General features: G+C 41.7%; 1 protein-coding gene across 1 annotated transcript; it reads left to right on the plus strand.

Moving 5' to 3' along the window:
• The first annotated feature begins 11,589 nt into the window (after positions 1 to 11,589).
• Positions 11,590 to 13,244, plus strand: olig2 (oligodendrocyte lineage transcription factor 2). The gene is made up of 2 exons (XM_058082293.1): positions 11,590 to 11,651; positions 12,193 to 13,244. Exon 2 carries the CDS (start codon positions 12,212 to 12,214, stop codon positions 12,983 to 12,985), a length of 774 nt encoding a protein of 257 aa, XP_057938276.1. The 5' UTR covers positions 11,590 to 11,651; positions 12,193 to 12,211; the 3' UTR covers positions 12,986 to 13,244.
• Positions 13,245 to 14,713: the final 1,469 nt, after the last annotated feature.

Below are 14,713 nucleotides of genomic sequence, written 5' to 3' on the forward strand. Positions count from 1 at the left end.
ACGATGCGCTAACATGTCAACAGTCTGTGTTTGTGTGCCATTGTTAATGTGTACAAAGTCGATAAAGTTGAACACAAATTGAAATGTTAATGAGTCATGAACATATATATATATATATAATATTTGCTCTAATGTGATATATATTGATTATATACACATATTAGGATATAACAGGTGTGTCATTGTTTTATATTCTTCGTTGATAAAAATCTAATTTAATATAAAATAATTAACTTTCTGATGAGGAAGTGCACCGTACTTCTTAATTAGCCAAGAAAGCAAAAAACGACTTGTCATGTGACTTCAATGTGTGCTGACATGTGTGTGTCCATGACTGGGGTCTTCAACCTAGGATGACCCCCCTGTGCCCCACCAGACTCAAGTGCAATAGTCCGCCTAACAACAAGAGCAGAGAAATGGCGAGAAAGTTACTTTTTTTTTTTTTTTACAGTGGCAAGGGCGGCCCCCCTCCTGTGTGGTCAGCACTGACCTGTACACCCCCCCATGCATCCTCTCTCTTTTCTCTGTGGTCTTGTAGGCCAGACCTCCCTGCTAATTAGGGGAGCGGTCCCGCCCCCCCCTGCCTCCCAGGAGGCGCTAAAATGTGACTCTCGTGTTGGGGAAGCCATTCAAGCCCCCCCACTCTACATTTGATCCACACCCCTTTTTTTGTGTGGTTGTCTGCGTCCATCAATCTTCCCATTAGGCTTCCATATTACGGAAACCGGCAGGAACGCCCCCTTTACACCGTGCCCTCCCCAACCCTAGTCTCATTAACCCCACCTGTTGCTGGACCCGCCTCCCATGTCAGCTTTCACTGGAGGTGAAGGCAAGGAAGAGGCTGGGGGTTGCAGCACTTTGGGTGGTATGTTTCCTGTGGGGGGGGGGACACAAAGCCCCCTGTGTTCAGGCGGGCCCACGGGAGCTTGTTTTACAACAGGGGAGGGGCCACCATCAATGGCCGCATGATGTGAACCACCCTGAGTCCATTCATGATGACAAACCAGACCCCGCCCCCTCCCCCTGACACCCCCCCCAGAGCCCCACTTATATACAGTATATGACTATACTATATATTATACTACATACTGATACTATGCATACTGTAACCTCTCTGTGTATAGTATAGTATATACAACAAATACATGACATAACTACCACATCACAGTAAGCCCCATACACCATGGCAACGTGTCTCCTAGTGGCTGTCAGCGGTATAGGCCACGATGACTTCATTCCATCTGATTGATTTAGTAAGTGCTATGATCCTCTTCTGGTAATACTTTGATGACCTTTCACCCTCTTGTAGAAACAATCCAGCTACAATGGAACCTTCAAAGGGGAACATGCAGGTTGACATCCAAGCTATTCCACTTTTAAAGCTATTTCTTTCCGGTGTAAATCCATACAATTAATCTGTTCCAGGGTCAAACTGTGGCTATCATAAAAGCTCTGTTTTAGCATCACATAAGAAATTATCCGTTGAAGAACTACTCACCTGGCAAACATGTACTTCTCTAATCATTTTAAAGCTAGTCATTACTATTATGTTGTTATTTATATTGTATGCTGAAATGTATACAGCATTTAGCAACCTTTTAGACTGTACAGTCTTTGCAGTATCAGTATCTTCCCATACATTGATTTACTTGTGGCAGGCTGCTACAAATAAATACATGTATAAGAAACACTGGACAGAAATGGATTTGGCAAAGTACGACACTACATAAAATTCACATCTACATGTAGCATGGTGAACAGGTACGCAGACAGAACCATGTGACACTCCAAACCGTAGAAGAAGAAAGAACGAATGTGCATAAATCTATCACTTATGAGAAGTGGAATTACTTTTGCAAGTCATTATGGATTATAAAAAAAACAAAATATCAGGAGTCAGGAATGTTTCTGTAAAGTTTCCTACACACAGGACAAAGTGGTGGTCACATGATCAGCGTGTACATACAGTACATACAGTGATGTATAGGTCATGTGACCTCTTGAGGTGAAACATCAGCAATGGTTAAGAACACGTGAAAAGATTTTTGTGTGTTGGAGGGGGGTGACAGCTGGTTAGAACGAGGAAAGTAGTCCGCCCCCTTGTTAGGCATGAGTGTGATGAGACTGTCGGGGGGGGGTCATCCAGCAACAGTAAAGGAATGTAATGCACGGCCATATGACGCTAATTGCAGCACAAGTGGGCCGGCTGGCGCTGCTTGTGTCGTCCATTGTGATTCCAGCCCATTGTCTCCCGCTTGTGAGCATCTCCATGAGAAAAGATCCCGTTAAGGCCGGCACATCCCCGTCATTAGAGCCCGCTCACACCATTGTCATGCAGGGGCCTCCGTACTGTAGCGCCATCAGTCAGTAGGCTGCGTCCCGCCCGACACAGATACGCTTTCTTGTCCTTCTTTTTGTCCACTTCAAGTCAACATGTTCGTCCTCCACAGAAAGTAGATTTGTGAGGAGGTCCTCCAGGATTCAACTCGGCCTTCTTGTCTCCTATTGTCCTTTTTAAATCACTTTTATTTGTCCCGTCTTGTCCCCTTCTTCTGGGAAGCTTAACCTCAGCATCTTAAACATTCACTAAGCTGTAACTAAACCTTCATTCTGTTTGCCATATTATTTTGTCATCATTAATTTGTCTTTTTTTGGTACAAGAAAAGTATATTTTAGTAACTAATCATTATAAAAATCATGCTTAAAGTGATTGTATACCACTATAACACAATAAAATAAATATATAATAATTAAATAATTTTATAATAATTTTTCTCTGTAATAAAATAATTAAAACACATACATTTGACCTCAAATGTATATTTTGAATTGTGTGCTCTACTTTCATTATATTGTAATCGTTTAAAACTTTTGAAACGAAACCTTTGAGGGCTGTACAGTGGTGGAGTATGAAAGTGCAGGCCACACAGCTAGTAGAGCGGAGTTCGATTCCCCGCTCATATGTTTGCATGTTCTCCACGTTTTTTTCCGGGTACTGCGGCTTCCACCCATATTCCAAAAACATGCATGTTAGCTAATTGGTGACTCCAAAATTGTCTGTCCTGTGATTGGCTGTCCAGGCTGTACCCCACCTCTCGCCCGAAGACCCGCGACCCTAGAGAGGATAAGCGGTATAGATGGATGGATAATACATTTGACAACATAAAAGTTGCAGTACCAATGGAAACCGTGGGGGCAGTGTTTCAAGCATCAATCGGTTTTCTATGCCGCTTATCCTCATTAGGGTCGATTTCAAGCAACAAAGCACCACCGCAAGAACATTATTAAGTGGGTCCTGTCCTGCTCACTTCAGGATCCTTTATGATATTGAATCCCAGTGGGCTACTATATTATGCTTATTGTAATAAATATTCCAAAAATGTCAAGTTGTATTCTTCTCCTCTTGGCTGACATGCTTGGATTTTGCAGACTCAGTGGTTAGGGGTTGAGGGTGGAAATCTCATGAAGTTCTGGTACTCCGCTCTCGAGCAGATTTAGGAGCGACATAAAACTGAAACCAGGGATAACTTAAAAACACACCATGATATTAAACTTCCGATTCATGTAGAAAAAGAGTACATTTCAAAACTATACATAAGTGTGAAAAGTTGAAAATGTTGTATGAAGCCCCTTTAATGTCGGTTGCCTTGGTTGTTTTTCCTATTGATTTCATTGATTCATCTTTAAACTTTCATTGCCACGTTTTTTGTGCTTAATGTATTCTGATGTTATTGTCATAGCACCTTGCTCTTGGTCTATGGAGTACACTGGATGATGACTAAATCAATAAAAGTGGTCGTGTGCGTAGAATACATGAAGTGAATGGATCAGTGTTGATCCTCGTGCGACAAAAAGCTTCGCCAGGATCTGCACTCAGTGAAAGTGTGAAACAGGATTAGCGCGTTTACACACGTCTCCATCAGTCTCGCTAGCGGGACATGTCCACGTAGGCCGGCAGCTGGGTCGGGTCGGGCTGCGGTGCACCGAGGTTAAGACCGGCAAGCGGGGGCCCTGGCGGCTGAATACCAGCGTGAATACATTCATCCTCATGCTGCTTTGTTAATGCCCACCCCCTCCCTCGCCCCCTACGGGCGCCCTCCCCTGTGACCCCCGAGGATCAGAGACCAGGTTGTCGAAACATTTGTAACATTTGGCGAAAGCAAATCTCAGGCTGCCTGTTGAATTGAGACGAGGACCAAAGAGGAACAAAGTCCCCCTCCAAGTCTCTGAACCCCCCCCCCCCCCCCCCCCCATCCCCTCCTTATCCGTCAGACACACACACACCTTACAAACTACAGCAAATCCTCTTTATCTCCTCGCAGCCAGATGGGGCGGCTGGAATAATGGGCCGAGCCCGGCGAGTTCCATTCAATTTGTCACGGCGTCTAAAGAGCTTGTAAGCTTTCCATTTGGACTTGTGTTATAGTAGCCATGGGAGGCTTGCCAGTCTTCCCACTTAATTAGCTCCTAATAGCTGTTGTGGAGATAAAGCCCGGGCCAACTTAACGCCACGGCGTGAAAGACTCTTGTGACCGCCAGTGGTCCTAACGTATCATTTTAACTACGTTGACACCTTCACTGACGCCAAAGACATGATGCTCACTGACAACGCATTTGAACCTCTTTCACACAGAGATCCCACCAAATTGATGCATTAGAGCCACAACAAAGGATGCTGCATGTATCTGCCTTTGCCTGTCAGGCGGAATATACTCAGCATTCGGCAATCAAAGAATTAGATGTCAGGTGTGGCGTGTAGAATACTTACAGTGACAATTGCTTTCAGCACAAAAGAGCATGAGAGTATAAGGTATTAAACACTCATGTTCTGTCCTGCCTGTATTACGGCTCTCAGTCTACCTCAGAGGCGGCATACTGCCTGAACCTCAACCTGGGTTGGTCACCTGTTCAGACACAGTCTCAAGTTCTTGTTTTTTAATGCACAAGATTAGACACATGCAATCCAGAAAATTATATGTAAATGTTACACTTAGGGGGAAAAAGTGGGCCAATAAATTGACAATAAAAGCATAAATACTGCGGATTTCAGAAAATAACAGATGGAATGATACAGCACTCTACAAGAAGCAATGAAGTCTGTAAAATTAAATAATTAAAAAAAATCCAAAAATTGTTACAACTATAATGATGAAAATGGTAATATTCATGATGATTATAATAATGGTGATGATAATAATAACAATAATAATGGTGATGATAATAATAACAATAATAATGGTAATAATGATAAAGATTATAACAATAATGATAATAACAATAACAATATCACAATGATAATAACAGGGGAGAACAAGACAGTGGCATGAATATGATTATATCTTGCAAAAAGGGGTATGCATTTATAAGCTTTTGCTTCAGCCTACTCCTTTTGGGCTTGTGATCAGATAGTTGAATACAAATGTAAATAATGGAAAGTTATATTTTGATTGATGTAAGAAATGCACTTTAATGTTTCATATATTTGCCCAAATAAAAAAAAAAAAAAAAAAAACCTAGGACAGCATGGTAGAGCGGTCGTCTCACCTGAAAGTTGCCGATTTGATCCTCGGTCCTCCAGTGATCATGCCAAAGTATCCTGGGAAAGATATTGAACCCCCAGTTGCTCCTCATGCTGTGTCATCAGCAGGTGAATGTGCTAATACTGGCAAAGCGCTTGGAGTGCCTTGGAAATGGTTAAGTGCTATACAAGTGAAAGACCATTTACCTCAGTTATTAAACACAGACCAGCGGTCTAAGTGGTTACAGTAGAGGTGGGCAAGCCACACTGCGTTCTAAAATTCTGGCCATCTTTGCTGGGGGAGGAATCCCCACTTAGCTATGTATGAAGACCTACCAACATGTACACATTTATAGTACTCAACATGCAATTTGACTCTTGAATACGTTTATATACTCTCCATTTTGTTGTATTTTCCTAGTTTCAGTTTCAAGTTCAGTCTGTACAGATCAATGAATAAATATTTCTCTAGTATTTCAGAAAGATTTCTGTACCTGGGGGGTCATGAAGCAAAATAATTAAGAAGCAGTTGTGGAGTTGTGGACTCCATTAAGCTTGCCTTGTAGAAAGATTTCCTGGGAGCCATAGCTAACAACCTTAAACAGAGCGAAGCAGAGCTGTGGGGACGGCAGTCCTATAGTGTATCTGGTCTGCAGCGCATGCCCATATAGAGAAGCCCGGCTCCTTGTGATGTCACAGGGAGCCACTGCTGGAAAAACTCTGAAACCGAGCGTTCAGAGCCATCCCAACCCTCACAGCTCACTTCCAAATGCGCAAACATTATTATCTGAAACTTTGGCATCGTTTATAACGAGAATACAACATTCTAACTACATTTATATGTCACAAAAGTGGAAAAAGCATAATAAGTCCCCTTTAACATATCATATACAGCACATACCATGTTACTCAACAATTGGCTTATGATAAATTTCATAGTAAAGTCGTTCCCCTTGTTCTGTCCACCCCTTGTCTCACGGCATAGTATGTTGTATACGGTTGTAATTGCATGGACAGATGATTCCAAAATTTTGCTTGTACTTCAGTGACAAGATCAAGGGCCATCTTTACTAAAATTATCACATATAGAAATGACTAAAATGTTACAAGAACAATAAGCATTTTTTTGACTAAAATGGCGACCGAAAAAACACTTGTAGTACGAAAGTGCATAAATTGAGACACAGCTGCAAGACCTTATCGGTGTTACAGTGCCGACTAGTATACACCTAGCATACGCCTGCAAAATGACATCAAACAAAGTTGTTTTGAAAATACATGTGCTATGTCAATGTAAACTAAGACATTAGGTTTTTGGATTAAGGCAGCATGAACAGGAGGGCTGGAACTTCTGGGATGAGACTTGATTAATACCCGATGTTGGCAACAGGAGGCAGATTGTGTTCCTACTGTAATTCACACTGACTGAAGTCTTTTTATGGGACTTGTTCAGGCAGCCGAGACACTTATCGGGATCTTCCCGCCTTCTGCACAGCGAACTGCGCTGCTCACCAATCTCCGTGTGAATCTTGTGAGGTGACAAACACCAACACGCTAGCAGCAGTAGCAGCAGCGGCTGCAGCCGGGTGGCGCCTGACCTTCCTCGCTATTTCAACCAACAAAAGCCTGAATTTTGCTTCATTTGCTTCCAAGATTCCCTCAGAATGGGTCGGAGGCGAGAGCCAGGACGTCATTCATGTGTGAAAAGAGAAAGCTTCTCTCGTGTTCTTCCACCCTCCTCTTTTCGCCTTTTTGTTCCCTTTCTTTTTACTTGTGCAGGCAGATTAGCAGGATTAAGTATGGCCCACATATGCTCCTCCTCAACCATTGGTATTCAGCACAACGCTGGGCCCGCCGCCACCCAGGCCCACAGACACAGGCGCTGAGAACCCAAACTTTGTCTAATACTGGGATTCGATCATTCCACAGTGTAACACTGTTACTTTGTTTCTGAACATGCCGCTTTGGATCTAAACAGACTTGGAACAAGTTCAACAGCTATGTTAGTCTTTGCCTCTTAAGAAGAACCCTCAGAAGATTCTGCTGTATAAAAAAAAAAAGGTAGCAGCTTGTTTTCGGCAGGTGCATGGTTCCTGACAGTCATCACTAATTAAAGCTCTAAGGACAAACAATCTATTCTACAGAGTGTCTTAAAGCTCTGGACGCGTAGGAAAAAAGGCAAACTGTATACGTATTACACATTGTGTACACGCCTAATCAAAAATTTAAAACCATGGGAAAAATTGCAAGAATTTTACATTTTGCACGAACAGGCTCAGAAATTTAAGAACATAGGCCCTAAAAGCCACAATCCTGGCAAAAATGTGGATCCAATGTAATTTTCTGTCAGGTATTCACACTGTCATGAATTCTTTCATTTCTTTGAATGCGCTCCAGTTGTTGAGCTGCATAAGCAAGGCCTCTCTCACCGCACTGTTGATGCTTAGGATAGACGCAATAAGACAGTCATTTGAAACTTCTTCAAAGATCCTGAGACTTTTGGAACAAAAAAGTCAAGTGGTACCCTGATCTGGAGGATACGGTTGGCTGTCCGTCAAGGCACAGGAGGATCCTCGACCCAAATTAAGGCTGTTGCTGGTGCCGAGTGCAGCCCAAGAACCATCAGATTGCATTTGCGAGAGAAGGGTTTTAGAGGTTATCTGGGGAACACGTGTGAAATGTTGAGAACCTGAGCAGTTTAATTTCAAAGTTACCTGATTTAGAGCTCTATCATCATACGAGGAACCACTCAATTCACATTGACACAGCAGACACAATGAGCTCAGAAACAAACTGTGATAATAGTGAGGACAGTTTTTCTGATGATGATTTTTTTGGCAGACTATGAAGAAGAAATGTCTCTGGTTGATAAAGCAACACAAAATGTCTCTTTTTGGGAGAGGGACTCATGTATACAGCTGGAGACAGAGTGGAATTGAACTCTGGTCTCCTAGCTGTGGGGCTTGCACGCTAACCACTCTCCACCATGCAGCCCGACAGTGCATCATTCATTCATTTTCTACCGCTTATCCTCAAGAGGGTGGCGGGAGGTGCTGGAGCCTATCCCAGCTGTCTTTGGGCGAGAGGCGGCGTACACCCTGGACTGGTCACCAGCCAATCACAGGGCACATATAGGCAAACAACCATTCACACTCACAGTCATACCTATGGACAATTTGGAGTCGCCAATTAACCTAGCATGTTTTTGGAATGTGGGAGGAAAACGGAGTACCCGGAGAAAACCCACGCATGCACGGGGAGAACATGCAAACTCCACACAGAGATGGCCGAGGGTGGAATTGAACTTGGGTCTCCTAGCTGTGAGGCTTGCGCGCTAACCACTCGGGGGCCGTTCAGCCACAGTGCATCATGTAAATTGTAAATATATATATATATATATATATATATACACACTGTATTTTATAGTTGTATACATATATATTAGGGGTGCTCCGATCGATCAGCCACCCATAGGTATCGGCCGATATCAGTGGGAAAAAAAGCATTGTATCGATATCAGCCAATACTTGCATTAAAACGCCAATTGTGACCCCTAATATAGCTAGTAGTACTTTTAAACATTTACACTGCATGCATGCACTGTATTGGTATCGTATCGGATTATTTCACTCATGGATTATCAGGTTTGGTATCGGCAGCATAAAACCCTGATCGGAACATCCCTAGTAAAGAACACTTGTGTTTTTCAGTTATTAAAAACCAATAACGCCTTGAAAAAATAGTAATAGTAATGTATACCCTCTGTGGTAGCCTTTTCAGGTAGGAACATAATGTGCATGACAGCTGGTGAATGTGTTTTTATGGATGGACATTTTTTTTATATCAGAGTGGGGAAATGTGCATTTTTTGTGTCTGTTCATCCCTGCTTGAAATTTCTACTTCCTGATAGTCTGCGGACATAAAACTAGGGTTGTTTGGGGGTAGTTGTCCATTTCATTAAAGTGATTGTTGATCGACCACCTCCTCATCATTCTCTCAATGTCCAGGCAAAAGCTCCACTATCAACACAAAAAGGATTACACACTTCCCAGCATGCTTTGTTGTAGTTTTTACTGTGTTACGCTTCTTCATTCATTCATTCATTTTCTACCGCTTTTTCCTCACGAGGGTCGCGGGGGGTGCTGGAGCCTATCCCAGCTGTCTTTGGGCGAGAGGCGGGGTACACCCTGGACTGGTCGCCAGCCAATCACAGGGCACATATAGACAAACAACCATTCACACTCACATTCATACCTATGTATATGGACAATTTGGAGTCGCCAATTAACCTAGCATGTTTTTGGAATGTGGGAGGATTATTTTGTTATTGTTATTGAATCTGGCACCCTTATTAAGAATGGTTAGGAATTTTAAATACCAGATGAATTGTTTATACCAGAGGGTTCGCTTATGCAGATCACTGTAAGGTCCAACTCCAATGCTGTTTTAACAGTTCCAGGGGCTGGATGAAATTGAAACAGTGAAAGCCAGGGCAACATTTTTTGTATGAATTTTTGTCAAATGGAATCATACAACATCATTCTTGGGGGGGGGGGTCACAAAGGTATTTGATGAAATGTTGTTAATATGTGCTAACAAGTCATTAGGCTGCACAGCCAATTAGCTCAGTGCCACAACCGTTACTGCACTGGAGCATTACTGTAGCAGAGGTGGTACTGGTCGATTGCTGGTCGATCGCGGCGTGACATTAAAAAAATATCATCCCAGCATCAATGCCGTCACTTGATTGATATACAGGGCAGCCATTCAGATGACAACTGAATGTTGCCCTTCGAGTGACCAATCAAATCAAACAACGTCTCTAAGTGCAGCAGAACTTACGATGTCAGCCTATCATCCATCCCCGTTACTTGATTGACATACAGGACAACCAGTCAGATGACAACTGAATTTTGACCTTTAGGTCACCGCTCATGCGTAAACAACGATGCAAAGTGCTAAGCTAGTCGGCGAATTACGAGATTTTAAGCCCTCGCTAAAGTTTATGGTCACTAAAATGAGTGAAGGAGCTGGACCAAGTAAAAAGGCAAAAACTGGACCAAGTAAAAAGGCAAAAAACATATCACTTCCATACGGATATGGAATATTATACGGATATTATGATACGGATATTATCCATGACTGATAAACATTTGGAAGTGTGCTTGAGGCTGGCTATCAGCAGCTACTGTCCGGACTATGCATCCCTGGCTGGTTCAATTCAGTGCAAGTCATCAAAGTAAACTCAGGTAATTACAAAAAATGTTAATAGTTAATTATGTGTGTTTTGCAATGTTGGCTCATTTGGTTATGTAAGGTACATCAACATACATTGTACGTACAAATAATCCTCAATACATTTGAAAATAAATAGATGTTTTGCATTTTTGTAGTGGGTAGATCATTTTGACTCGGTCATTTTAAAAGTAGCTCGCATGCTGAAAAAGTGTGAGCACCCCTGCTGTAGCATTACCAGAGCATGCAGACAGCATGCAGACAGCAGGCGCAAACTGAAAAGAGCGCATTAAGTGCGGGAGGGGCTGCAGTATGCGGGGGACTTAACATATTGCCGCCCTTTTTCCTTGGATGTGATTGTTCATTAGATACTGGTTAAACATGACGCTCATCAGTTAATAAGAGGCGTGAAAAAGATGCAGATTGACTTCTTGATCAATAGGCGATCAGTTCAGACACGTCTTTCATGCATTAGTCATAATTATAATCAAATGATCTTTATTATTTCAGAAAAAGCTCAAATGAGTTGCCTCTCATTATGTCAGTATTATGTGTAATGTGTAATTAAACACAGTATTTAATTAAAGGCCACTTTGAAGGCAATACGATTTATTGTGTGTGTGTGTCATTTCACTTAATCAGATGCTGCCCCCCCTCCTTCCCACCCTAAAAGCAACTGATTGGTGGTGCACACTCTCACGCACACACCCCAACACACACACACACACACACACACACACACACAGTGTTGTTGTTGTCCAAGAGAGCCGGCCCTCGGCGTGCGCGGCGTGCGTGTATATAAAAGGCTGCAGCAGCACAAGCAAGCGCCTCACTGTGCAGCCGTCCAACTATAGCCCACGAGTGGATTTGTGGTCGTGCACTTTGTAGAGAACTAACGGTGAGTTTTTCATACTTAATATCATCATTGCTTCATCTTTTACTTCTTTTGTTGTAATGTGGCTTTAACCATATTACAATATTTTGTAAGTACAAGGTGCGTGTAGTATTTGTAGTGTTTCACTTCAGTTGTGATGTTTCTTTTTTTAATAAAACGTACACTTTAATACGATTTTGTATTTGCACTATATAAATATATTTTTTATTATATTATTTTTTTCTGAAAAACATGATAATTTATTGTATTTATTAATTAATTATTAGTTTAACATTTTTCTTTTGTGTATATTTTTGGATATTATGTATCCAGACGCTTTTTAATGTTGTTATAATTATAATAATGATCATAATAGTGATGGTAATGTTAATGATGACGACAATGTTATGTATTTTCATCTTTGTTTAAAAAGTGTTTTGGTCTCTACAGAGTACAATAAAGTACTGAACTTGTTATCATGACGTCATGAAAATAAAAAAGGGCTTATTGAGATCACCATCAATTCTTGTGCGTGTGTTGACGGAGTGTTTTTTGCGTTCAACAGGTGCAGGTGCGCATGCGCGATGGAGTCGGACGCCAGCCGAGTATCCAGCAGGCCGTCCTCCCCCGAGGCGGACGACCTCTTCACTTCCACGCTTCGCACGTCCGTGCACGGCTTCCCGGGAGCCGTGTCGTCCACGCAGGGCGATTCTCCGTCCCATCACCACCACCACCACCACCATCACCACGAGGGAAGCGCACACCTCCTGCGCGGCCTGTCCGACGAGGAAGCTCTGGCCTTGCGCGCGGCCTCCAAAAAGGAGCGCAAGCTTCTATCCGAGAACGAGCTTCAGTCCATCCGCCTGAAGATCAACAGCCGCGAGCGCAAGCGCATGCACGACCTGAACGTGGCCATGGACGGTCTGCGCGAGGTCATGCCGTACGCGCACGGGCCCTCCGTGCGCAAACTGTCTAAAATTGCCACCCTGCTGCTGGCCAGGAACTACATCCTGATGCTCAGCAGCTCCCTGGAGGAGATGAAGCGCCTTCTCAGTGACGTATACGGTGGGGGCGCGCACGCACACGCCGGCTTCCACGCTGCTGCCTGCGGGACTATGACCCACCCGGGGCCGGTGGCCGCACACGCCCCCGTGCACCACCATTCGCTGCTTCCGCCACCGCCGCCGCCTCCTCCTCCTCCCACCGCCGCCGCAGCCGGCACGGTCCGGGCCCCACATGGACTCCTAAAAGCACCGCCGTCCGCTGCCCCGGCTTTCCAGCACTGGGGGGTCGCGGCCGGGATGCCGTGTCCGTGTAGCATGTGCACGGTGCCTCGCCTGGCGGGGGACTCCAAGTGACGACCGCCAACGCCGGGACTTTGACTTCGAACTTGTTGGCCATTTCCCGGGAACTTGTGTGTGGCGGGAATGTGCACCACTACTGGCGGGAAAGTTAACTTATTCCACAGGAAAAAAATGTAAATAAATGTACATTTTTTTAGACGTTTACATTCATGTACATGTACACGCACACATTGTTTATGTCTCTCACATGCACGTACTCTGTCTCTCTTTATTTTTGTAATGAATGACTGAATGGATATTTATTATTGACTTGTTGCCTTTCAAATGTAAAATAAACTTCATTACAAATAGAAACAGTCTCCGTTTTTATTTTAAGATGATTATTACAATTTCCATGTCTTCTATGTGTTCTAAAATACTTAACCAGATCTGCACTAAATAATAATGTTTGGCCTTACCATGCTATTCTAAATATAGATTATAAATTAGACATTTCCTGGCAACTTATGAATGATTGATTTAAAAAGACATTTTTCAGATTTTAAATCACAAGCTGTGAACGAAATAAACAAGTCAACGAAATGGATTTGACAAAATGTACCAATTTAACCAGTTCATTATTATGACACTATTAAAGACTCTGTCACATTCAATTTTTAAAATATCAACGCCGAAATGTATATAATAACATTTAAATTATGTGCTTATAGTTAAACAATATATCCTTATTTTGTCATCTTATCTTCACACAGCATGTTTTATTTGAATTAATAATTAATCTCTTTCTATATAAAATGATATTTACTTTTAAAATGATATATAACAAAGTTCACTGTACATACATTCAAGTATTTCCTATGGTTAATTAATGAAAATAATTTTCTATCTATTTTCATGTGAATTTCTTCATCTTTCAGTATGGAAGGACCCCTTTGAGACCACTATGGACCCAGGTCAGCTTTATAGATAGATACGTACTTTATTCATCTAAGAAAATCTAAGAAAAAAGAATAAATAAATATGGAATAGATCACGTCAAATTTGTAGTGCAAGAATACAATCAACATAATACATAATACTACTAATATATAATAAGGTAATAAGTGAAGGATTTTGTGTTTGAATCTGCAAAAGAACAAGCACACTGAAATGACTATGGAATATTAGGCCTATACTAGGCTTCAGCAAAATCTCTTCCTGAACAACACCAGTCATAATTAGAATTATGTTGATAAATCATCATGTTTTCCAGTCATTTCAAAGTTAATTCGAATGATCGAATTTTGAGTGTTATTGTTAATTTTATTATTATTATTATTATCAAATATGAGTTGTGAAAACTGCAAATTGTTCTTCTGAAATGCCTCTTTTCTTCTGAACAGCTGTATTAATAACATAACAATAATATTATATATTTTTATTAGATTATATTGGCCGTAATGTTTGTTAATTTGCACTGTCCCTGTAAAATGCATAAATAATAATGATAATAAAAATCATGAAAAAATACTTGTATAATAGTTGTTGAGAAAAAGGAGTGTTTGAAAACAAATGTTCCAATTTGTTCTATACTAAATGTACAAATGAGAGAATAACGAATGAGAAGTGAAATATTAGTATGAATGAAATATGTAATTGAAATTGATTGTTTGGCAGAAAAAAGACAATTGCATTTTAAGTTTAATGTTTATTATTACTATTACTATTACTACTACTATTACTATTATTATTATTTCAAATATATCATTTCAATTGATGACGAAAAATGTACACAATTGTGTT

This window comes from Doryrhamphus excisus, chromosome 9 (genome assembly GCF_030265055.1).
Source record: "Doryrhamphus excisus isolate RoL2022-K1 chromosome 9, RoL_Dexc_1.0, whole genome shotgun sequence".
Lineage (NCBI taxonomy): Eukaryota > Metazoa > Chordata > Actinopteri > Syngnathiformes > Syngnathidae > Doryrhamphus > Doryrhamphus excisus.